Source organism: Saccharomyces mikatae (genome assembly GCF_947241705.1).
Source record: "Saccharomyces mikatae IFO 1815 strain IFO1815 genome assembly, chromosome: 2".
Taxonomy (NCBI): domain Eukaryota; kingdom Fungi; phylum Ascomycota; class Saccharomycetes; order Saccharomycetales; family Saccharomycetaceae; genus Saccharomyces; species Saccharomyces mikatae.
In genome coordinates this window covers 380,554-402,735 of record NC_079257.1, presented here as the reverse complement: position 1 = coordinate 402,735, position 22,182 = coordinate 380,554, and the positions used below count along the sequence as shown (strand labels likewise).

The 22,182-nt window shown below is 36.8% G+C and overlaps 7 protein-coding genes and 2 non-coding genes across 9 annotated transcripts; 4 read left to right on the top strand and 5 right to left on the bottom strand.

Moving 5' to 3' along the window:
• Positions 1–358: 358 nt before the first annotated feature.
• On the bottom strand, positions 359–1,822 carry TEC1 (Tec1p; the record flags this gene model as incomplete). Its single annotated transcript, XM_056223308.1, has 1 exon — positions 359–1,822. The coding sequence occupies one exon, from the start codon at positions 1,820–1,822 to the stop codon at positions 359–361; it is 1,464 nt and encodes a 487-aa protein (XP_056080438.1).
• Positions 1,823–4,886: 3,064 nt separating this feature from the next.
• On the bottom strand, positions 4,887–4,958 carry Smki_2.trna11D. The gene has a single exon. It is a non-coding gene; the product is annotated as a tRNA-Asp (tRNA).
• A 14-nt stretch (positions 4,959–4,972) lies between these two features.
• Smki_2.trna10R lies at positions 4,973–5,044 on the bottom strand. The gene has a single exon. It is a non-coding gene; the product is annotated as a tRNA-Arg (tRNA).
• Positions 5,045–6,873: 1,829 nt separating this feature from the next.
• On the top strand, positions 6,874–11,046 carry SPT7 (SAGA histone acetyltransferase complex subunit SPT7; the record flags this gene model as incomplete). The annotated part of the gene is made up of 1 exon (XM_056223297.1): positions 6,874–11,046. The coding sequence occupies one exon, from the start codon at positions 6,874–6,876 to the stop codon at positions 11,044–11,046; it is 4,173 nt and encodes a 1,390-aa protein (XP_056080437.1).
• A 374-nt stretch (positions 11,047–11,420) lies between these two features.
• On the top strand, positions 11,421–13,697 carry SEC18 (AAA family ATPase SEC18; the record flags this gene model as incomplete). The annotated part of the gene is made up of 1 exon (XM_056223286.1): positions 11,421–13,697. One exon carries the CDS (start codon positions 11,421–11,423, stop codon positions 13,695–13,697), a length of 2,277 nt encoding a protein of 758 aa, XP_056080436.1.
• A 342-nt stretch (positions 13,698–14,039) lies between these two features.
• On the top strand, positions 14,040–16,934 carry RPG1 (translation initiation factor eIF3 core subunit a; the record flags this gene model as incomplete). Its single annotated transcript, XM_056223275.1, has 1 exon — positions 14,040–16,934. The coding sequence occupies one exon, from the start codon at positions 14,040–14,042 to the stop codon at positions 16,932–16,934; it is 2,895 nt and encodes a 964-aa protein (XP_056080435.1).
• Positions 16,935–17,587: 653 nt separating this feature from the next.
• ECM33 (Ecm33p) lies at positions 17,588–19,191 on the bottom strand (the record flags this gene model as incomplete). Its single annotated transcript, XM_056223264.1, has 2 exons — positions 17,588–18,813; positions 19,134–19,191. The coding sequence occupies 2 exons, from the start codon at positions 19,189–19,191 to the stop codon at positions 17,588–17,590; spliced, it is 1,284 nt and encodes a 427-aa protein (XP_056080434.1).
• Positions 19,192–20,020: 829 nt separating this feature from the next.
• SLM4 (Slm4p) lies at positions 20,021–20,509 on the top strand (the record flags this gene model as incomplete). Its single annotated transcript, XM_056223253.1, has 1 exon — positions 20,021–20,509. One exon carries the CDS (start codon positions 20,021–20,023, stop codon positions 20,507–20,509), a length of 489 nt encoding a protein of 162 aa, XP_056080433.1.
• Positions 20,510–20,967: 458 nt separating this feature from the next.
• ECM8 (Ecm8p) lies at positions 20,968–22,032 on the bottom strand (the record flags this gene model as incomplete). The annotated part of the gene is made up of 1 exon (XM_056223241.1): positions 20,968–22,032. One exon carries the CDS (start codon positions 22,030–22,032, stop codon positions 20,968–20,970), a length of 1,065 nt encoding a protein of 354 aa, XP_056080432.1.
• Positions 22,033–22,182: the final 150 nt, after the last annotated feature.

Genomic DNA, 22,182 nt, shown 5'->3' with positions numbered 1-22,182 from the left:
ATGAACTTCTGCAAATCTTGCGGCCATCGAGAAGTCATTGCAATATTATTTCGGCAGAAAAAGAAAAAAAAAATTGCTATAGATTAAAAGTGAAAAAAATTTTGGTATGGCGCTAGAGAACTTTTAACTCTTCCTGGCGCGTCAGTAAAAAAATCAGGAAGAAGGTATGTTACATATGTGGCTTGGGTTGATGGAGAGGTGTGGAATAGGACGGTGCATTCAGGAAATACATTGCGTTTCGTATGCGAATTAGTGATATTTGATAAATATGTGAATTTGCGTCTTTGATTCTCTCTATGACGATCCTCACTACAACTATATGTATGTATATTCATATATGAAAAATGTATGTAGCCATTTAATAAAAGTTCCCATGCGATTGGTTGGATGGTGTAAAGTTCCTTTGGTGTGGGGAATGCTCGTAATGCTGGGGCGATGATAGTAACAGTTGTGAAAAATAGGATGTTTGGTATTGAGGCAGACCTTGAACATAGCTTGGGTTGTAAGAGTCTTCGGCAGGTCTGGGATACATGGGCCTTCCTCGTACTTTTGAGAGAGAGTACGGCATTCCATTATTTTTATAGTACGGTACTGGTCTACCCTGGAGTTGCGCAACTGTGGTTGATCTTGGAACCACTTCTTCTTCTGATTCATAATCTGAACCGGAGTTAGAATTGGAACTGAATTCAGTACTGTTTTCATGCTCTTGTATGCGGGATATCCTCTGATACTTATTTATTATCTTTCTCTGTTCCATTTCAATATTTTTTGCAGTTTCTAGGATTGCTTTCTTGTTAGAAAAACTATCCTTATTAGTGCGACCTTCTTGGCGAGATTCCGTGGGGGAAAGTTGTTCAAGATTTCTCTTCGACGGGACACACCGGTAACCGTCTATGTTCTCATAAATGTGTTTAGCATAAACTAGGGGGGTCTTTGCTTGAGGTGTAGTATTAGTCTTGATGAAATTTTCGATTTTTTTCTCGTTTGAAGCAGTGATTGGTGTAAGCAGTCTTGAGTGCACGGACAACGCGTTATTGTTGCTGTTACTTGCGTGCGAATTCTTAGGAGTTAAATTTCCGGAATTGTTGATGGAAGGTAAAGAGTCGATAATTTCCTCGAATATGTCGTAAAACAAGTTTGAATTTTCAGTAGTTTGCTCAGCACCATGCTCAATTAGCTGTAAAAGCTCCTCCTCCTTTGATGATAGCGCTAATGAATCCTTAACTTTGTTTTGTATGGTCTTTTTCCAGACTTGGATATGGGAAGATATTTGCTTTTTGGTTCTAAACTCATTGGTTTTGTGCTTGATATATAACGAAATCAGCTCATTTCTCCCAAAGTTGGCATTTCTTATTTTTATTTTTGTGGTTCCGTTCTTCATTATTAATCTAAGTGCTTCGAAGAATGCCCCTTCTACTTTTTCTGACCATTTATCACAACCGATGGCCCAAGATTCCGCTGTTGATGATACTTCGCTACTTTGTTCGGAAAAGTAACTGTTTACAGATATACTTGGTACTTCATTCTTCCTCTGCTTATCACTGAACGGAACTTTTACTGATGGAGATTTCAAATCATCCGATTTAGCCCCCAGCCCAGTATTGATCAGTTCAAATTGAGGATGCGCGTTGATAAGATCGATGTCATCCTGCGCTTCATTTTTCACACAAGTAGCGTTTGAAACAATGTCTTCTGGAAACATATCATCTAAGGTGGACTGTGAATAAGAGTCTTTTTGTATGTATACATCAAAAATTCTACCAGTATATGATTCTATATTCTTGGAGCTATCCTTGCCAAAGTCTTCTCCTTCAAGACTCATGGTTTTAACAAAAATCTATAGTATGAGAATATGCTGATTTTTCTTTTCCTGCTAATATGGAAAAAACCTGGCACCACTCAAATATTTCCTAGTGTTTCATAAACATTTATAAAAGCAAGAAAGGGTTGTGATATGCAAAAAAGCAAGCAATCCTTTTGTTTCAAACTTAATATATACCTCTGCGGAGGATATTACTTTTTTGGCAATAAACTATTTTCTCCAGCTATGGGCCGTACCATTGAGAGAAACTCCAGTACCATGGATTACTGGTATTGACTACCGGCGCTTCTCAACTGTGCATGAGCCAAGAACTTTGCGAGGAACCATTCGTGGAGTCCAGCTCAGCTTGTTTCCGGAGAATTTCCTAGAAGAGTAAGAATACGCAATCTGAAACACGCACATTCTCAAGTCCAGTAAGAAATTCTTTGAGTCGTACGCGGAATGCGAGCGCTGCCGGGGAATCCTAATGAGGCTGAATAAACCGAACTACGGCCAAAATGGCTCACTCTGAAACATCTTGTGGCGATAAACGACCTTCATCGGTGTCACTAAATGAGAAGAGTTAGCGTAAACACCTTTCTGTAAAAAGATCTTACCACTTCGGTTCGTAAATATCATGGCTGTATTCGTGAGAAGAAGGACCGCACATAAGTAAGGACAGTAAGAACCTGCCACTTGATGTTCCATAGCTGACTTTAGTAAACTGTTAGAATAGTTTCTAGTTGGCTAAAGACTTTCTCTTTTTGTTACTTGTACTGTTGGTGTCGGGTATTGGAGGAGACTAGTTTAGTTGCGTGTCGTGCTGGGCGACAATTGTTCCACCAGTAAGGCCGAACTAAGGGAACAAAATGTGTTGATTACGTTCAAGTGTGCTAATATCTCAACCTTAAAGGGATAAATTAATGTTGTTTTGTTACACACAGGCGTATATGTTTACCTGTACGCCATATCTGACTGTATTCACTTTTTCGGCTTACACATTTGGAATAGTCCTAGTATAATTGAGTATATTATATACGTGTTTTGGCTACGTTGAGGAGATGCTAGTAAGCTATCGCACTTTCTTGACTTTATAAAAAAGAGTCAAGTATATTCTTCTCATAATTAGTAATCATTTTTTTCCATTTATGTTTTGCTTTGGAAAGTGTTGCGAGGGTGGAATTGAAAAAACAAATACTTAAGACACAAAACAATCAATAAATAATCAAGAAAAGTACTAAGCTCATCTCTCTTTGAAACAATAAAATCTGAAGCAATTTACTTCCCTGATAGAATCTAACTTTTTAATTATCGTTTAAGTAGCGAATTTCTGTCAATTATTGAAATAATCAGAACCCTTCCTTCAAAAAAAAGGGTCCTAATGCATTCTACCATGAAGAAGGTTTTCTTAAATATTAAAAATGAGGAGGAAAAAGACAAGTGCGGTTGTCACTATTTTCACCGACATTCCTCTTCTTCTAGAATGTGCAAGTTATCATTCTTGAATATGGTGACTGCGTTGTTCATTCTTACAGCTCCAAAAAGAAAAGGGTAATCAGTCTTACATAACAAGAAATAATCCAGCACAAGATATGCCTCCCTGATAAAAAAGATCTCGTCTAAAAGAAAGATCTCAAAGATACAATATACCAAAGATTTTCTTATTGCATTGCCTCCTCTCCACATTAATCCATCGCTTTATAGTCTATCTTGAGGCGAGCATCTAAGAGAGCCGAGCGGCAAGAAAAGGAGTATTGGCAGTCACATGGTCTGCGAGATTTTTCCGCTGCGGAAAAACTAGGCAACAGCTCACCTTGAAAGACATCTATTTTTCTTTTTCTTCGTCCTTCTTTCTTTTTCTATTTTCATCTCAATGAATAATCCAGAGAATTAAATCAATCCTGAAAAACAAAAGTAAAGAAACTAAGAAAACAACTTGAATAAAAAGTAAATAGCATATCACTGACAATAGAATATACACATAACAAACATCCAACATCATGTCTTCTTCTAAACGTATCGCTAAAGAATTAAGTGACCTAGAAAGGTATGTGTAACGGTATTGCCACGTTTCTAATGCGTGCTTTTTTTATCTTTTTCTTCCACAATTCTGCTCGTATTACTAACAATAATCATGCTATTCAAACAGAGATCCACCTACTTCGTGTTCAGCTGGTCCAGTTGGCGATGATCTATATCACTGGCAAGCATCCATCATGGGCCCTGCTGATTCTCCATATGCCGGTGGTGTTTTCTTCTTGTCTATTCACTTTCCAACTGACTACCCATTCAAGCCACCAAAGATCTCCTTCACAACCAAGATATATCATCCAAATATCAACGCCAATGGTAACATCTGTCTGGACATCCTAAAGGACCAATGGTCCCCCGCTCTAACTTTATCGAAAGTCCTATTATCCATCTGCTCTTTATTAACAGACGCCAACCCCGATGATCCTTTAGTACCAGAAATCGCTCATATTTACAAGACTGACAGACCCAAGTATGAAGCTACAGCCAGAGAATGGACCAAGAAATACGCTGTATAAACGCCTTCGCTCAACTGGAAAAGAGAAACCATTGGAGGAGAAACAAAATACATGAGATCCGACGATAAAAGAGTATTAGATACAATATATTTTAGAAAGAATAAAGTATAATATATATAATATCCTATCTTTAATATCATAGATTTACTGATATATCAGAGTATATTAATATTATCAACCATATAGGCGGGCTGCTTTCTTTCAAACTGGTTAATCTGAAACTGTAGTTTGCTAAGTTCAGAGATATTTGGGTGCATCCTTTTCTCGAACAACAGAAGATTTATATTTGCATACAATCACAAAGGCGTAATATACCCATTTTCCATATTTGAGACATAATAACAACTGATCTACCTCTTTGCTCGCCCGTATAAGTTCAGGATAAACATCGTCAGAATAACCAAATTTCCAGAATTTAACGCATATTCACAATTGATAGTACTGCGAGCTTGTTTCCCTTAACACGATTCAGTACATTATACATTTTTATCATGTGCGAAAATTATTATAGGTATAAAACAGTGAGCAAAAAAAAACTCCGCGACGGGGAATTGAACCCCGATCTGGCACGCGACAAGCGCCCATTCTGACCATTAAACTATCACGGATATTGGAAACAAAGCACTCACGATGGGGGTCGAACCCATAATCTTCTGATTAGAAGTCAGACGCGTTGCCATTACGCCACGCGAGCTACTATTTGTTGTGATAGTTGGCAACTATAGTAGTATAGACAGTAAAATAGAATATTAATATCAATGAGGGCAGTATGGTCATATTTTTTCTTTCTTGTTGAAATAAGTGATTACTGTTGATAATTAGTAGTTTAGTAAGTTGTAATAATTAAGAATAGTCGTTCCTTCTTAATCTATATAAGAGAGGTATATAAAACACACGCTGATTGGGTGTATTAAACCAAAAGGTTCAGACATAAATCAGAGTGTTGATGATGAGAATTTAGTGTTAACTCATCTTCTTATATACTAAGTTCTGGACAATTAATAGATCTTTATCTTATTAGTGCAGGAAATTCTATAATTAGAATTTCCCTACTCCATTTAAATTGGTATCACCATAAGAATGTTAGTATTAATTTACTCAACATCATTAGTATCATGTTAAAGAATGTTCGTCATCAACTACAACAATTTATATGAATAAATGTATAGTGGTAATCACTTATTCCAACAGAGAGGTATATAAAACACACGCTGATTGGTTATATTAAACCAAAAGGTTCAGACATAAATCAGAGTGTTAATGATAAGAATTTGGTGATAACTCATCTTCTTATATACTAAGTTCTGATCAATTAATAGATCTTTATCTCATTACTGCAGTAAATTCTATTATTAGAATTTTTCTACTTCAATTTATACGAAGACGTATAGTTGCAATAACTTAATCCAATTTATACGAATAGGTGTATAGTAGTAATCACTTATTCCAACAATTGCTACTATACATTTATTCATATAAATTGATGTAGTTGATAACGAACATTCCTTAACATGATACTAATAATATCGGGTAAATGAATACAAACAATCTTATGATGATACCAATTAAAATTGGAGTAGGCAAATTCTAATTATGGAATTTCCTGCACTAGTAAGATAAAGATCTATTAATTGTCCAGAACTTAGTATATAAGAAGATGTGTTATCACCAAAACCATATCATCAATGTTCTGAATTATGTCTGAACCTTTTGGTTTAATATAACCAATCAGCGTGTGTTTTATATACCTCTCTTATATAATTGAAGAACGACCTATTCTGAATTATTACAACTTACTAAACCACTAATTATCAACAGGTTTGCAGTAGTATTAGAATAAGAAGGGAATATCATCTATTGACTCGTAGTCATGTTACTATTATATTACCATTTACGGTGTTGTATGGTGACATAAAGGTTGAGATACAGTTGTCGATGCTAATGGATGCTGAAATGCAAGGATTGATAATTTAGTAGGACAATAAATAACAACGCATAAAACAAGAGAATAAATAAGTAAATTATTGTGTAGAAATATCGATCCCCTTTGCCCCATTCCTAAATTCTTCAGGGGAGCCTCTAGTGTATACTATGTACCAAATAGTACTACCTTTATGAACAATGGAGTTCTAATAATTAACTCAATAATTCACCTATTTCTCAAAATCAGTCTTTGTCGACCATCTTTAAAATCGAGTATAGCGACTCTAACAGCGTTACTCGGAGCTAATTCCGGTGAAGTATTGTCAAGCTTGAGACAAAATACCACAAAATACGGGTAACACTATGAAATATTAGATCGAAGTAATGAAAAGTAAGTGTATGCTTGTACACCTTCACTTATCTTTGGATGTTCCAAAGTAGGAACACATCATTGGAAAGAAAATCCGCAAGATATATCATTTATTTAATTGGAAAATAAATCAATAGGTGCATTCCCTTTTTCTTTTTGAAATTTGGATAAGAGAAAAATTGTTGGTTACTCTTTAAGCTGTCATATTAACAATTAGTTGAAGCTAAATAATGACTGAAAAAATACCAATAAAAAATTATCAAAGGACAAATGCCAATGCTTTGCTTAAATTGACAGAAAAACTTTTCAATAGGGACTTCTTTGATCTCTATTTAACATCTCAGCAATTGGTCGTCCTCGGGTATTTACTGTCTATCTCAAGCAAAGAAGACAAACTCAAAGCATGGAATCATTTCTTGAAGGGAAACATAACGTTAAATGTCGAAAAGTCATTACCATCAACCCAAGAAGAAGAAAGAGGTGAAATACTATCTTCCGTTGTCGACATCCGCCCAGACGATGTATCGTCGCAGATAATTAAGGATAATAGCCATACTAGTGCTAGCAGCAACATCGAAAATGAAAAACAGAGTGAGAATAAAGGAAATGAAGCGATCGAAAATGATGAGAATATTTTGAATGGTGATGAAAACGAGAACGTCGAAGAAGACTTGTTCAAGCTAGATCTAGAGGATTTGAAGCAACAAATAAGCGGTACAAGATTTATTGGAAATCTGTCCCTGAAAATCAGGTATGTTTTATGGCAATGTGCGATAGATTATATGTATAGTGATCGTAATGAGTTTGATGATGAGAATAGTACCGAATACACTCTGTTGGATGTTGAAGAGAATGACGAAGAGGAATTCGATGGAAGGGAAAAACCACAAGACCAAGAAAGTGTTCCGAAGTTCACCGAGGATGAAGATTATGACGACGAAGATGAAGATTATGATGAAGATATTACAGAAGAAAAGAAGTCAGAATGTCTTATAAAACATCCCAATATCCTTCCCTCTTCCAATATTGAAATTGATGATGATCGACGCTTATTACTGAACATTTCAATATCAAAAGAAACGTTGACAAAACTAAAAACAAACAACATAGAAGAAATTATGGGAAATTGGGATAAAATATACCACAATTTTGAATATGACAAAGAAACTATGATAAAGCGTTTAAAACTTGAAGAAAGTGATAAAATGATAGAGAAGGGAAAGAAGAAACGAAGTCGAAATGATTTAGAAGCGGCTACCGATGATCAAAATCAAGAGAGGATAAACAATGAGCTAGATACGAGTCAAGCATTATCAACCCCTGAAGGTTCATCTCTTAGCGATACCGGGAACAAGCGCCCTAAACATAATAATTTAGATCTAACAGTCAACTTGGGTATAGAAAACCTATCACTAAAACACCTTCTATCATCTATTCAAGAAAACAAATCCCAACTGGGAATATCTGATTACGAATTGAAACATTTAATAATGGACGTTAGAAAAAATCGGTCGAAATGGACATCAGATGAAAGAATTGGCCAAGAAGAGTTATATGAAGCTTGTGAAAAGGTTGTATTAGAATTGAGAAACTACACTGAGCATTCAACACCATTTTTGAATAAAGTGAGCAAAAGAGAAGCTCCCAATTATCACCAAATCATCAAAAAGTCTATGGATCTCAATACTGTTTTAAAGAAATTGAAAAGCTTTCAATATGACTCCAAACAAGAATTCGTCGACGATATTATGCTAATATGGAAAAATTGCTTGACATATAATTCAGACCCCTCACATTTTTTGAGGGGACATGCTATTGCTATGCAAAAGAAATCTCTCCAATTGATTCCTATGATCCCTAATATTACAATCCGAAACAGGGCTGATTTAGAGAAAGAAATTGAAGACATGGAGAAAGATAAAGATTATGAATTAGATGAAGAGGAAGAAGTTGCTGGTTCTGGAAGGAAGGGACTAAACATGGGGGCTCATATGTTGGCAAAGAGGAATGACAAGGCATCAAAAAAGGGTACCGGCAAAACAGTTAAAGACAAGACATCATCCACTAAGAACGAAGCATCAATCATCAAGGATGAAGCATCAACTGCCAAGGACGAAGCATCAACTGCCAAGGACGAAGCATCAACTGCCAAGGACGAATCATCAACTGCCAAGGACGAAGCATCAACTGCCAAGGACGAAGCATCAACTGCCAAGAACGAAACAGCAACAGTTAAGGACGAAAAATCAGCGGATAGTGACGTAATAGCTTCTGTGGTACCTGATGGAGAAAAGGAAAAAGACAAAACTGACTCACTCATTGCAACCTTGGATAAAAAATGTAGTAATAACGAATTCGAAGAAAATGAGACACATAGGGAGCAAAGAAAGGTTGGGGAAAGTGGAAAAGCTGAGGAATTGAATGGGAATCCAGATATTGCGAGAAAGGACACAGAGGATGGGTTACAAAGTAAAATGGAAGGAAAGAAGGAACTAGAGGTGAATAATGATGAAGAAGAAGAGGACGAAGAAGAAGAAGACGAAGATATGGTCGAATCCCAGTCGTATTTACTTGAAAAGGACGATGATAGGGACGATTTGGAGATATCTGTATGGAAGACTGTGACTGCCAAAGTTCGTGCCGAGATATGTTTGAAAAGAGCTGATTATTTTAAGAATGGAAAATTGAATAGCGATTCAGAAGCGTTCTTGAAGAATCCACAAAGAATGAAAAGCTTTGACCAGCTCTTCCTAGAATATAAAGAGCAAAAAGCTGTGGAATCGTATCGTCAAAAAATAGAGCAAGATTCCATCATGAAAAATGGGTTTGGAACAGTATTAAAACAGGAAGAGGATGACCAGTTGCAGTTTCATAATGACCACTCCCTAAGTGGAAATGAAGCTTTCGAAAAGCAGCACAATGATATTGAACTAGATGACACAAGATTTTTACAGGAATATGACGTTAGTAACGTTATTCCTGACATATTATATGAGGGAGTGAACAATAAAACATTAGACAAAATGGAGGATGCCTCTGTGGACCGCATGCTTCAAAATGGGATCCATAAACAAAGTTTGTTTTTAGCTAACAAGGATTTGGGGCTAACACCTAAAATGAACGAAAATATCACGCTAATTCAACAAATTAGACATATATGCCATAAAATATCATTGATTAGAATGCTACAGAGTCCCTTGTCGGGCCAAAACTCTAGAAGTAATCCCAACGCATTCCTCAACAACCACATTTATAACTACACTATTATTGATGACTCACTTGATCTTGATCCTGTGTCTCAACTTCCAACCCATGATTACAAAAACAATAGGGAACTGATATGGAAATTTATGCATAAGAACATATCCAAAGTTGCTATGGCCAACGGCTTTGAAACTGCTCATTCATCCGCGATAAATATGCTCACCGAAGTCGCCGGGGATTATCTATCCAATTTAATTAAAACCTTAAAACTCCATCATGAAACCAACTCTCTAAATAGAGGGACACATGTGGAAATGTTGCAAACAACACTACTAGAAAATGGTATTAATAGGCCAGATGACCTGTTTTCCTACGTTGAATCTGAGTTTGGCAAGAAAACGAAAAAACTTCAGGACATTAAGCACAAGTTGGAAAACTTTCTAAAAGCTCTGTTAAGGCCAACTTTACAAGAGTTATCCGAGAGAAATTTTGAAGACGAAAGTCAAAGTTTTTTTACTGGTGACTTTGCAAGCGAATTGACTGGGGAAGACTTTTTTGGTTTTAAAGAACTTGGATTAGAAAAGGAGTTTGGAGTTTTGAGTTCGTCTGTTCCATTACAGCTACTGACCACCCAATTTCAAACTGTTGATGGGGAAACCAAAGTACAGACTAAAAAGATCCAACCAGAAGAATCTGACAACATCGTTTACAAGAAGATTACTAAAGGTATGTTGGATGCTGGTTCGTTCTGGAATACTTTACTTCCGCTATTGAACAAAGACTACGAGCGCTCTAAAGCCTATATAACAAAACAAAGCAAATCATCTGCGAATGATAAAATCTCTACCACTTCGACAGATGACAGTTTCTTCGCTTTATTAGAAGAAGATCAGTTTGTTTCAAAAAAAACTGCCACGAAGGCAAGATTACCCCCTACTGGTAAAATAAGTACCACATACAAGAAAAAATCAATCGCAACTGCGTTCATACTTCCAGAAGAGGAACCGGAGATTGACGAGAAAGCAGGTTCAACAGCAACTGTTAATTCCAGAGTGCATACAGAAAATGATGTCGGTTCTTCATTTGTATTGGGGACTTCCCAACAGTTGGATCCTTTGAATATAGACGATAATTTTGACGATTCCAACATGGGAAGCAATAGTTCATTTAGCTTGAGTCTTCCCCGCTTGAATCAATAAATGAACGTCAAAATAGTCGGACATTATATCTTTAATTAAATACATTTGCTTATAAAGGTTGTACTATTTACTTGTAGTCAACATATGGCATTTTGCCAATGGAACCTAAGGTTCAAGTTAGTAGAGTATCAAGAGAATTCTTTTTCTGGGATCTTAGTATGTTTTCTATTTTCAACTACATAACGTCATTAAAAGTGACATTATTCAAAGATACCTTCCCTATGTAGCAAGTTCAATATCACACTATACGTTGATACTACGAAATTTCGAGATTTATGGAATTGGCTTATTCGTGTGCCCTAACTACTACCGTAGTGGTTTCTTTTCAAGATAGGATCAAATAGTACAGTATACTGAACCTTCATATATAGATTATGTTCAAGTTACCTGGTTTTGGAAAAGCTGCTGCAAGTCATACACCACCCGATATGACAAACGTGGATACCCGTCCACGTCATTTAAAAGTGTCAAATTGCCCTAATAACTCCTATGCACTGGCAAACGTAGCTGCTGTCTCACCAAATGATTTCCCCAACAATATCTATATTATTATTGATAATTTGTTTGTTTTTACAACCAGACACTCTAACGAAATTCCACCGGGGACCATTGGGTTCAACGGTAACCAGCGTACCTGGGGTGGATGGTCCCTAAACCAAGATGTTCAAGCAAAGGCGTTTGATTTGTTCAAGTACTCCAGTAAACAATCGTATCTAGGTTCAATAGATATAGATATCTCATTTAGAGCCAGAGGTAAGGCGGTTAGCACGGTATTCGATCAGGATGAGTTAGCCAAACAATTTGTTCGTTGTTACGAATCTCAAATATTCTCCCCAACTCAGTATCTTATCATGGAATTCCAAGGTCATTTCTTTGACTTGAAAATTAGAAATGTTCAAGCAATCGATTTAGGAGATATTGAGCCGACATCCGCTGTTGCTACCGGGATAGAAACGAAGGGAATTTTAACGAAACAGACACAAATTAACTTTTTTAAAGGAAGAGATGGGTTGGTTAATTTGAAATCATCAAACTCATTGAGGCCAAGGTCAAATGCTGTTATCAGACCGGATTTCAAGTTTGAAGACTTGGGTGTCGGTGGTTTGGACAAAGAATTTACAAAAATATTCAGAAGAGCTTTTGCAAGTCGAATTTTCCCACCTTCAGTTATTGAAAAGCTAGGTATATCTCATGTTAAAGGTTTGTTATTGTACGGGCCTCCAGGTACTGGTAAAACCTTAATTGCAAGAAAAATTGGTACAATGCTGAATGCTAAAGAGCCAAAAATCGTCAACGGTCCTGAAATTTTAAGCAAGTACGTTGGTTCTTCGGAAGAAAACATCCGTAATCTATTTAAGGATGCAGAAGCAGAGTACAGGGCCAAGGGTGAAGAATCCTCCTTGCATATCATTATTTTTGATGAACTAGATTCTGTTTTCAAGCAGAGAGGTTCAAGAGGTGATGGCACCGGTGTAGGTGACAATGTAGTTAACCAATTATTAGCTAAAATGGACGGTGTTGATCAGTTAAATAATATTTTGGTTATTGGTATGACCAACCGTAAAGATTTAATCGATAGTGCCCTTTTGCGTCCAGGTAGATTTGAAGTCCAGGTCGAAATTCATCTACCTGATGAAAAAGGTAGGCTGCAAATTTTCGACATCCAAACGAAGAAAATGAGGGAAAACAATATGATGAGTGATGATGTAAACTTGGCAGAGTTAGCTGCATTAACAAAAAACTTCTCTGGTGCTGAAATTGAAGGTTTGGTGAAAAGTGCAAGTTCTTTTGCAATCAACAAAACCGTCAACATTGGAAAAGGTGCTACAAAGCTTAATACGAAGGATATTGCAAAATTAAAAGTAACAAGAGAAGACTTTTTAAACGCGCTTAATGACGTTACCCCAGCTTTTGGTATTAGTGAAGAAGACTTGAAGACATGTGTAGAAGGAGGAATGATGCTTTATTCCGACCGAGTTAACTCAATTTTGAAGAATGGGGCTCGTTACGTTCGCCAAGTTCGCGAGAGTGATAAATCTAGATTGGTATCTCTATTAATACATGGCCCTGCGGGATCTGGTAAAACAGCTTTGGCCGCTGAAATTGCTTTGAAGTCTGGATTCCCATTTATCAGATTAATTTCACCTAATGAGTTATCAGGTATGTCAGAAAGTGCCAAGATTGCCTATATTGATAACACTTTCAGAGACGCATATAAATCTCCGTTGAACATTCTTGTTATTGATTCATTAGAAACTCTGGTTGATTGGGTACCAATTGGTCCAAGATTTTCGAATAATATCCTACAAATGCTAAAGGTCGCATTGAAACGCAAACCACCTCAAGACCGTCGTTTGCTTATCATGACCACCACATCGGCTTATTCAGTACTTCAGCAAATGGATATCTTAAGCTGCTTCGACAATGAGATAGCAGTTCCAAATATGACCAACCTAGATGAACTGAACAACGTCATGATAGAATCGAACTTTCTTGACGATGCTGGTAGGGTTAAGGTCATTAACGAACTGTCACGCAGCTGTCCAAATTTCAATGTTGGGATTAAAAAGACCTTGACCAACATTGAAACTGCAAGACACGATGAAGATCCAGTAAACGAACTTGTTGAACTGATGACTCAATCCGCATGATCGTTTGATGCTCTCTATGTACTCTTTTTTTTTAATTGATCTCTCATTTACTTCAAGAAGTTTTTGATGAACAGGATTTCCTCCTTATATTATATATTATCAGTGATAAATTCTCTATAGTCATCAAAACCAAAGCATTTTTTTTTCAATCCTATTATCCAAACTTTGTTCATCTTAATTATTTTCTACCGGGTAAACAGATATGATAATTTTTCAGTCGCTTTACCAGATAGCGTCCTGGCAGAAATGAAAAATTTTTCAAAATGAACTTAGGAAAAAATAGATACAAGCTGTCAATAGAAATATCTTGACATATTATACAACAGCTCCAAAGATATTAAGATGGCTCCCCCTCCATTTCGTCCTGAAAATGCCATTAAGAGAGCAGATGAACTTATTTCTGTCGGCGAAAAGCAAGCTGCTTTACAATCTTTACATGATTTCATAACTGCTAGAAGAATCCGCTGGGCCACACCTTCAACTGTTGAACCCGTTGTTTTCAAATTCTTGGAAATAGGCGTTGAATTAAAGAAGGGTAAGCTACTTAAAGATGGCCTGCACCAGTATAAAAAATTGATCCAAGGCTCTACTGAAGGTTTAGTTTCCGTCGGTGCTGTTGCCCGTAAATTCATTGACTTAGTTGAATCTAAAATTGCTTCTGAACAAACTAGAGCTGACGAACTTCAAAAGCAAGAAATCGATGATGATTTGGAAGGTGGTGTCACTCCAGAAAATTTGTTGATTTCTGTTTACGAACCAGATCAATCTGTGGCTGGTTTCAATGATGAAGCTATTACTTCATGGTTAAGATTTACTTGGGAATCATATCGTGCTGTATTAGATCTATTGAGAAACAACGCTTTGTTAGAAATTACTTACTCTGGGGTTGTCAAGAAGACGATGCATTTTTGTTTAAAGTATCAACGTAAAAATGAATTCAAGAGATTGGCTGAAATGCTACGTCAGCATTTAGACGCCGCTAACTACCAGCAAAGTAAATCAGGTAACAACTTAGTTGACTTGAGCGATGCTGACACCTTGCAACGTTATTTGGACCAACGTTTTCAACAAGTTGACGTTTCTGTCAAATTGGAATTGTGGCACGAGGCTTATAGATCTATTGAGGATGTTTTCCACTTGATGAAGACATCTAAACGTGCACCTAAGCCATCAACTTTGGCCAACTATTACGAAAACCTTGTTAAGGTCTTCTTTGTTTCCGGTGATCCTTTGTTACACACCACAGCCTGGAAAAAGTTTTATAAATTATACTCTACCAACCCAAAAGCAACAGAGGAAGAGTTCAAAACATATTCTTCTACAATTTTCTTGTCCGCTATTTCGACACAACTAGATGAAATCCCATCTATTGGCTACGATCCTCATCTACGTATGTACCGTCTTCTCAACTTGGAAGCTAAACCAACTAGAAAGGAAATGTTAGAATCAATTATTGAAGACGAATCCATTTATGCTAAAGTTGACGAGGAGTTGAAACAATTGTACGATATCATTGAAGTCAACTTCAATATCGACACAGTCAAACAACATCTGGGAAATTTGTTAGCCAAACTATCTTCTAAACCTTATTTCAGTCAATACATTACTCCACTAAGAGATGTCATTATGAGAAGAATTTTTGTTGCAGCCTCTCAAAAGTACACTACAGTGTCTCAGTCCGAACTATATGAGATTGCCACCCTACCTGCCCCATTAGGTCTCTCCGCTTGGGACATCGAAAAAGCTTTATTACAAGCCGCTGTTGAGGATTATGTTTCAATTTCCATTGATCATGAATCTGCTAAAGTTATATTTGCCAAAGATCCATTCGACATTTTCGCATCAACTGCTCCTAAAGAGATCCTTGAAGATGAGAACGCGGAATCAGAAGTTCAGGAAGAAAAGGAAGAAAATGATGAAAGCCTTGAGCCACAGGAAACTGAAGATGGCGAAGAAAAGGAAGAAGAATCAGATCCTGTCATTATCCGTAATTCTTATATCCACAACAAGTTGCTTGAATTGTCTAATGTTTTACACGATGTTGACAGTTTCAACAATGCTTCGTATATGGAAAAGGTTAAAATTGCACGCGAAACTTTAATCAAAAAGAACAAAGATGACCTTGAAAAGATTTCTAAGATTGTTGACGAACGTGTCAAGAGATCCCAAGAACAAAAACAAAAACATATGGAACATGCTGCTCTGCATGCTGAACAGGATGCTGAAGTCAGACAACAACGTATTTTGGAAGAAAAAGCTGCTATTGAGGCCAAGTTAGAAGAAGAAGCTCACCGTCGTTTGATTGAAAAGAAGAAACGTGAATTCGAAACTATTAAAGAAAGAGAAATCACAAAGATGATTACTGAAGTTAATGCTAAAGGTCACGTTTACATTGATCCAAACGAGGCCAAAAGCTTGGATCTTGACACCATCAAACAGGTCATCATAGCTGAAGTGTCTAAGAACAAGAGCGAATTAGAAAATCGTATGGAGTATGCTATGAAGAGATTAGACCATACCGAAAGAGCATTGAGAAAAGTCGAATTGCCCTTATTACAAAAGGAAGTTGACAAGTTACAAGAAACGGACACTGCAAATTATGAAGCTATGAAAAAGAAAATCGTTGACGCCGCCAAGGCCGAATACGAAGCAAGAATGGCTGATCACAGGAACTTATCCATGGTTTATGATGATTACCTAAAGTTCAAGGAGCATGTCTCGGGCACTAAGGAAAGCGAATTAGTCGCTATTCGTAACCAAAAGAAGGTTGAATTGGAAGCTGCCAAAAAAGCCAGAATCGAGGAGGTTCGTAAATACCGTTACGAGGAGGCTGTTGCAAGACGTAGACAAGAAGTTGCTGATGCTGAAAAACAAAAGCGCGCTCAAGAACTTGCAGAGGCTACTCGTAAACAAAGAGAAATGGAGGAAGCCGCTGCCAAAAAGACAACTGCATACTCATTCCGTGCAGGAAACAGAGAACCCCCAAGTACACCAAGTACTTTGCCAAAGGCCACCGTTTCTCCAGATAAAGCTAAGTTAGATATGATTGCTCAAAAGCAAAGAGAAATGGAAGAAGCAATTGAACAAAGATTGGCTGGTAGAGCAGCTGGTGGATCTACACCAGCTACACCAGCTACACCAGCTACACCAGCTACACCAGCTCCTTCATCTAGTCCTAAGAAAATGACCATGGCTGAAAAGTTGAGAGCTAAAAGATTGGCCAAAGAGGGTAGGTAATTTATTACGTAAGATGGTCGGTGAAAATTTTATTCTTTCTCAAATGCTGTTTTCTATATATAGGAGAGCGTGTGTACATAATTATCAGTCTTTGAATCTATTTTTTCCTTTTATCCTTTTAACCAAAGTAACGTTAGTGCAGTATTGATGCCCGCTGTCATGTTCGTAACAGTTCTCAAAACTAATATCAACATAAAAAAGTATATAAAATATTGTACCATTTCAGGGAGCCAATTCGCTAAAAAATTCCAACCATTCTAATAAACTTGGAACAATAACAAAAAGAACACCTTTTTTAAACCGTAGTAAGAATTCTTTTATATTTTATTACATTTACTTATTTTTTTTCTTTACTTGTTTCTTTTTTAGTTACTTAGACGATTTCTATTATATCAGACAAAACTAAAGAATTGTAACAAAAAAGTCCGAGTTGTTCTTTTAATTTAGTTAGCAAAATTTCAGTGAAAGTGGAACTTCGAAACAGCAATAATATAGTAACAAATAATAAAAAAGATATTAAAGACACTAAAATTTCATCTATAGATAGAATTCAGTGATGAACCAACTGTCTCATAAATAAAAAAGAATGGTAAAGAGATCATTAGAGGAGAAGAGATTAAAGTAATAATAAAAACACAATTGTTGCTTTAATCCTATAGTAAGGCAACGGCAACAGCAGCAACGACACCCATGAATGAAGTAGCTGGAACGAGCTCTGGAGCAGCACCCTTAGACTTCTTAGAAGAAGAAGAGCTGGAAGAAGCCGAAACGCTAGCTTGAGCGTTAGAGTCATCACCACTGGAAGAAGCAGATGATGTAGCAGAGCTCTTAGAAGAACCAGTAGAAGTGGATGACAACTTAACGGAAGTAGATGTGAAACCATTCTTACAAACAAAGGAGTCACCTTGAATAGCACCGTTATTTTGCAACTTCTTCAAAGCATTACAAGAGAAGTTACTAGCAGAGGAATCGAAATTGGCACCACCTCTAACTGACTTCAAAGAAGACAAGTCCAAAGTGGAGAAGTTACCAGTAACTTCAACGGCACCACCAACGGTTTGAACATTGTTGAAGCCATCGATGATTCTCAATTGAGTGTTGTTAGCAATAATGAAACCACCACCAATGGCAGTCAAATTCTGGAAGGCAGCCTTGGATAATTCATCGTTGGATACAATAGACAAAGATTGACCAACCTTACTCAATTTAGTCAAATTCAAAGTTGGCAAAGTGTTGTTAATGAAACCTAAGGAAGCGTTAACAGTTTGCAAACTACCGAAAGAAATAGAGTTTACATCTCTCAGGGTGATGTTATTGGCCCAGACTAAATCATCGAAGGCCAAGGTGGTGTTGTCACCATTGGAAGAGAATTGTAAAGAATCGGAAACACTTTGCAAAGAAGATTGGAAGGAGTTCAAGTATCTATTGTTGTTGATGTTGAAAACATTAACCTTCTTCAAGGTAGAAAAACCTTCAACACTTTCCAAAGTGGTGTCTGAAATCACAATGTTGTTAGCGTTTTGCAAATCAGTAGAGAAAGTAGAAATGGCAGGCAAAGTGATCATGCTGATGGAGTCGACTTCTTGTAAGGAGCCGAAAGAAGCACTAGTCAAAATGTACAATTCTTTTAGGTTCAAATCACCAGTGATTTTTTTAATAGAATCAGCGGAGAAAGTAGATAAAGAAGAGGCATTGTAGATAGTCAAAGAACCATCGATCTCTTTGATACTAGCCAAGGCAGCTGAACCCAAGTCACCGGTAATGGTCAAGTTACCGACAATGGTCTCACAGCCTGAGATTTTGTCCAAATCAGCTTGAGCAGTAGCGGTCGCTTGAGAACCAATACTACACGATGAGGCGATAGAAGAGGAAGAGCTAGCTGTTGAGATTAAAAATGTAATGTTAGTACTCCAGATTGATTTATAAACTATGTTGACATGTCTCATTATCTACCCTATTTCTACATCTTAGTCAAAAATGTGAAAAGTATTTCCAAAATGTCCTTTGCGAGATCTCGAAACACGATTTCCTATTCTGGAAATTCTTTCGCATTTCGCCCGCTTTCATCGAGATCCATGAAAAAAAAAAAGAACCACTGGCCCAGTTTAATGAAACAAGTGAGAAAAGGAAACAGACTTAAAATAGTAGTGGCAAATAGGGAGATAAAAAATTAAACAAAAAAGGAGGAAATAAACATACCAGCAAGAGCGGAAGCACTGAGGAGAGCAGTAACGGTCAAAGCGTTCTTAAATTGCATTATAATCTTAGTAAAAAATAAAACAGGATCTTTAAAAGTCAAACAAACGTATTCTTGATAGCTCGAAGGGTCTTGGTGAAAGAAAAATGGAAAAGATTAAACTGTGTAGAAGCGAGTGAACGATTAACTCTTTTATTTAATTTCTTTTTCTAGAAGTGGCCTAAGTACTCAAAGATGGTTTCCTAAAAAAAGAAGAATAGTGAAAAGCCAAGAAAGATAAAAGAAAAAGGAAATGTACAAGAAAGAGCTTTACCCATTAAATACAAAAATGCAAGAAAGACCCGTTGATAGCGAAGTGACATCTGTGTTTGGCAGTGAATATTTATACCGGCCCACGTACGCTACCGAAAATTTTTCAGTTTGATCTGAAGCTTGCACTTTTGATTTTGATCCTAGGAGGGATGGTTGTTTACTGCACGTTGCCTTTGTTTGTTGTGGTGACGCGGTCGTAGTGTTATATCCAGTGCCTGGCCGCTAAGAAAAAGCCCGTGGTCCCAAAACGGTGGCGCGTCTTTCCCGTTTTGCACTTCATTCCATTTCTTTTTCGCGAGGGCGCAGCAGTCATCTGAGTCGTGAAGGATGATACCACCCGCCATCTGTTTTTTTTTTTACGGTTTATGGTTTTTCGCGGAATTACGTTGATGATGATATTGATAGTAGTTCCAGGCCGGGTGATCAGTAATATGGAAGAATGAGAGCAAAAGAAAAAGAAAAACGATTGCTACATTAGGCATATAAGGAAAACGACTACATAGTGTCAATTAAGGGAAGATAAGGTAACAGGACGCCAGTTATCAGTAGGAATTGCAGTCCACTAATTTAAACAAACATGGTGATGCTAAATTCTAATAACGTTAAGGTGTTTCTGGAAAATACCCTAAAACCGTATGATTTGCATTCTGTAGACTTTAAGACGACATCTTTACAGTCATCTATACTTCTAACAGCCACTAATGGAGGCATACTGTCGTACGCAACCTCGAACAGTGATGTGCTGAAGAACTCGATAAACGAAATAAATTCAGTCAATAATCTGAAAATGATGACCCTACTGATAAAGGATAAGTGGTCAGAAGATGAAAACGACACCGCGGATCAAACCTCCAATAGTTGTTACCCTATAGAGATCGATTCTTTTAAAACTAAGATATATACATATGAAATGGAGAATCTACATGCCTGTGTCGCACAGATACCCAACAGCGATCTTTTGCTATTGTTCATAGCGGATGGTACATTTCCCTACGGGCTGCTAGTTTTCAAAATTGAAAGGGCGATGAGAGAACTAACCGATTTGTTTGGTTACAGGCTAGGTTAATAAGTTTAGCAGAGAGCATTGGAAGTGCACTGCTCCACCCGTACATGCAAGAGAAAAAGGCGCAGATGCACTGGAAGTAACATTTGGAGTCTGTCTATAAATAGACATATTGTCGCAGGGACAGAGTTTACGCAGAAGGGCCTTTTACATAATTTTGATCACACCTGTGTTGTCGCACATATATACGTACATACGATTTATCTCCTGATTAATATGGTCAAGCGAAAGCGCTTTCTTATATCATTCTTAGTGGACTCTAACATCGATTTTTTCTTTCTTCCGCTGGGCGGCTACTATGCCGGCCCCACTTGTTTCAGATGTGGTGACCATTGGAATTTCTTTAACGAAGAAGATGAACGATGGAAGTTGTATAAGCCATCATGATCCGGTACGCCAGTAGAAATAAGGCTGTATAATTTTTTATGTTATCATTTACCTTTAATATCTTGTGTATACAATCAACTACTTTTTGTTATTACTTGGACATATAAACATTTTGTTCGGAACCTGGCTAAGTCGCATTGAATGTAGTGTGTAAAATAATTCTCATATATACCTTCAATTTCTTCTCTACTACGTGTTTGGACATACGACATCCCATCATAATTGGCATTGAGATTTCGTAGGGACTCAAAATCCTGAAAGGAATCTTTGATAATTTCATCATATTCGCACCAACCCAAACGAACCCAACTTTCACAATGAGGACACTTTACATGGATTCTCCTGAATCCCCCGTTCAACGTTTGAGTATAATAGGCCAAAGGTAAGGGAATAATGGATACGTTGAGAGAACTCAGAATGCTCTTTCTAAACTCTGCTTCTTTTAATACTTGAATTTTATAATTAATATTTTCTTTGATTTTTAACAATTTGGATTCAAAATGGAATAAAGTGTGCGGTTTAAACTCAGACAAAATGCCATGTGCAAAGAATAAATGTTTTAGATAGCTTTCAGCAACAATCCAATTACTTCCTTGGCAAAACCTACACATCAACTCCTTTTTCTTGTCAGAGTATCTCATAAATTTATATATTATTAGAGAATCTAAATCATTGGGAAGGGAATCTTCATTAGTTGATCTGCCAGTATTGTAAAGTGTTTGTACACATGCTGAAGGAGGGCAATGTTGATTTCTCTTTAATTTATAACCAAATTCGGAGTATCTGTCTTTCATCCAGCCTCGGATGCTGTGATGTTGAAAGCTTCTTGGAAGAAAAATAAGTTGTTTGGATATACTTTTAAACACATGCTTACAATCGATATTGGCTTTGCCAAAGTCAAAATACTCACTGTTATTGAATGTTTTTTTTTGTGAGAATTTTTTGTGCTTGATCTTTTGCCTTTTTAGTGATCCACTATTATTTGAAACATTTGTGGTGTCCGTTAAGACCCTTGTGATACTAGAGGTTGAAGAATCGGGCCTTTTAGATAGTGCAAATTCAGCATTACTGTCTATCCAAAAATCCACACCATTTGTTTCTTCAATATGTTGTGCGGGGAAAAAGTAGCCATAATCCATATTAAGGCCTTTAAAATAGCTAATATTAAATACTGTTAGGATAGCAAGAATAGTTAAATTATTCGTTAGCAATATACGAACAAAAAAAGCTTAACAAAGAATTAATCTAAAAGTTAACAATTTCTTGTGGTTTCATATGGAGTATCACTA